A 1,642-nucleotide genomic window follows, 5' to 3' on the forward strand; every position below is an offset into this window, starting at 1 on the left:
GCTGTGTGTGTATTTTTTTAAGTATGCTTATTTATAAGTGGTCAACAGGGAGAAAAGGCCTGGGAAATGCTGAAATTTCTGACTGTAAGATGAGGTTGGATAAATGCATCTGCGTGGATAGTTTACTTACGTGGTCTCTTAGCTTTATCCAAGGAACTCTGATTTTCAGGTAAACAAAACCAATACACAAAGAGGTGAACAGTCTGAATTTTCCAATTCACTGAATTATAATAGGCATCCTAAACAAAAGGGCCTCAGATTAGATTATCACCTGCCAGCGTGATTAATACTGAAGACAGTGAGTCTCCTCTGAGAGCTTCCTCACTCCTGAAGGAGGCAGCTGGGATGGATGAACCTGACTTCTTTTCAGTGCGAACATTCTATGATGTTTGGAAACTAACTTGTTACAGAAATGTGGCATGCTTTATTCCCACAGAAAACTGTGCTTTTGGAGTTGCCCCTCAACACAAAGAAACCAGAAATAAAGCCTCCCATTCTTAAATAACATTTATTATTGTTGCAAAGAAGTCTTCTTCATGAGAACGTTTCCCACACTGATTTAAAGATATATAGGTTATGGTTATAGAAGCAGATTTCATCAAGGTGCTATATATGAAGGATGCCCGAGTTCGTCTCTTAATTCTGTAATCTAATATTCACAACATGTTTGCTGCCATTTAGCTATTTATCCAAACATGCCTTTTAAAAAAAAAATGTGTCTGGAAAGGATGGAAAAAGAAACATCAAGGGCTTGCTAAAAAGGAGAAGCCTAAAAAAGGTAAAATTCCCACGGCAGTTCTGATCAACTAGAGTCTGCAGGAACAGCGTTCCCGTGGGGAAGCATCACACCGGGAGGTTTCTCTGTGAATGGTGTGAGAAGCCCTTGAGGTTGTCTGTAGTATCAGAAGGGAGCAGGAGACTCCGCTTATGGGATCCAGTCTATGTTCAGGCACCGCGCTATGAACGCGAACATGTCCGAGACCTCTTCTATCACCTTGGCAGTGGGCTTCCCTGCCCCGTGGCCGGCCTTGGTGTCCACGTGGATGAGCAGGGGGTTGCTTTGCTTCCTGCTGCGGCCCACGATGTATTGAAGAGTGGCAATGAACTTGAGGGAGTGAAGCGGGACCACGCGGTCATCATGGTCGGCAGTGAGGAGCAGCATGGATGGGTACTGGACGTCATCGGCCTCCGGTAGCTTCACGTTGTGCAGCGGGGAGTATCTGCAAGGCAAAGGTGCTTTTGTGAGTGGAGAGCAAAAGCTGCGTTGTCCTGTAGGATGACTGAAGTGAACTTGTGTGGCACAGGGACCTGTGGAGTTTACTACCCTAGCCAGCAGTGAGGACTGCAGCTACCTAGTACACATGTGACCATAACAGGTTACACTGGCATTGCTGCTTGGGCATTACTGGCCAGGCCTCCTAGGAACTGGTGGGCCTACCCAGCTGGCTCCGACTTTGCTTGAAGGCTGTGTAAGAAAGAAACTCACAATCTGGCAATTATGAATTGGGCTGCAATAAACATTCTGATCATGGAAGAAGCCCAAGTGTCCATCGATCCACGAATGGATCAACAAACTGTGGTATATGTACACCATGGAATACTATGCAGCCATAAAGAAAGATGGAGACTTTACGCCCTTCAT

At 45.5% G+C, this 1,642-nt stretch overlaps 1 protein-coding gene across 1 annotated transcript in view; it reads right to left on the minus strand.

Annotated features, from left to right (window-relative positions):
* Positions 1-522: 522 nt before the first annotated feature.
* Positions 523-1,642, minus strand: part of PREP (prolyl endopeptidase) — a 131,753-nt gene continuing 130,633 nt past the window's right edge. The window contains exon 15 of the mRNA XM_003781567.3: positions 523-1,220. Within this exon, the coding sequence (XP_003781615.1) occupies positions 926-1,220 (295 nt within the window). The 3' untranslated portion in view covers positions 523-925. The remainder of the gene's footprint in view (positions 1,221-1,642) is intronic.

This window comes from Otolemur garnettii, unplaced genomic scaffold (genome assembly GCF_000181295.1).
Source record: "Otolemur garnettii isolate 467f Iridium unplaced genomic scaffold, OtoGar3 scaffold00002, whole genome shotgun sequence".
Taxonomy (NCBI): domain Eukaryota; kingdom Metazoa; phylum Chordata; class Mammalia; order Primates; family Galagidae; genus Otolemur; species Otolemur garnettii.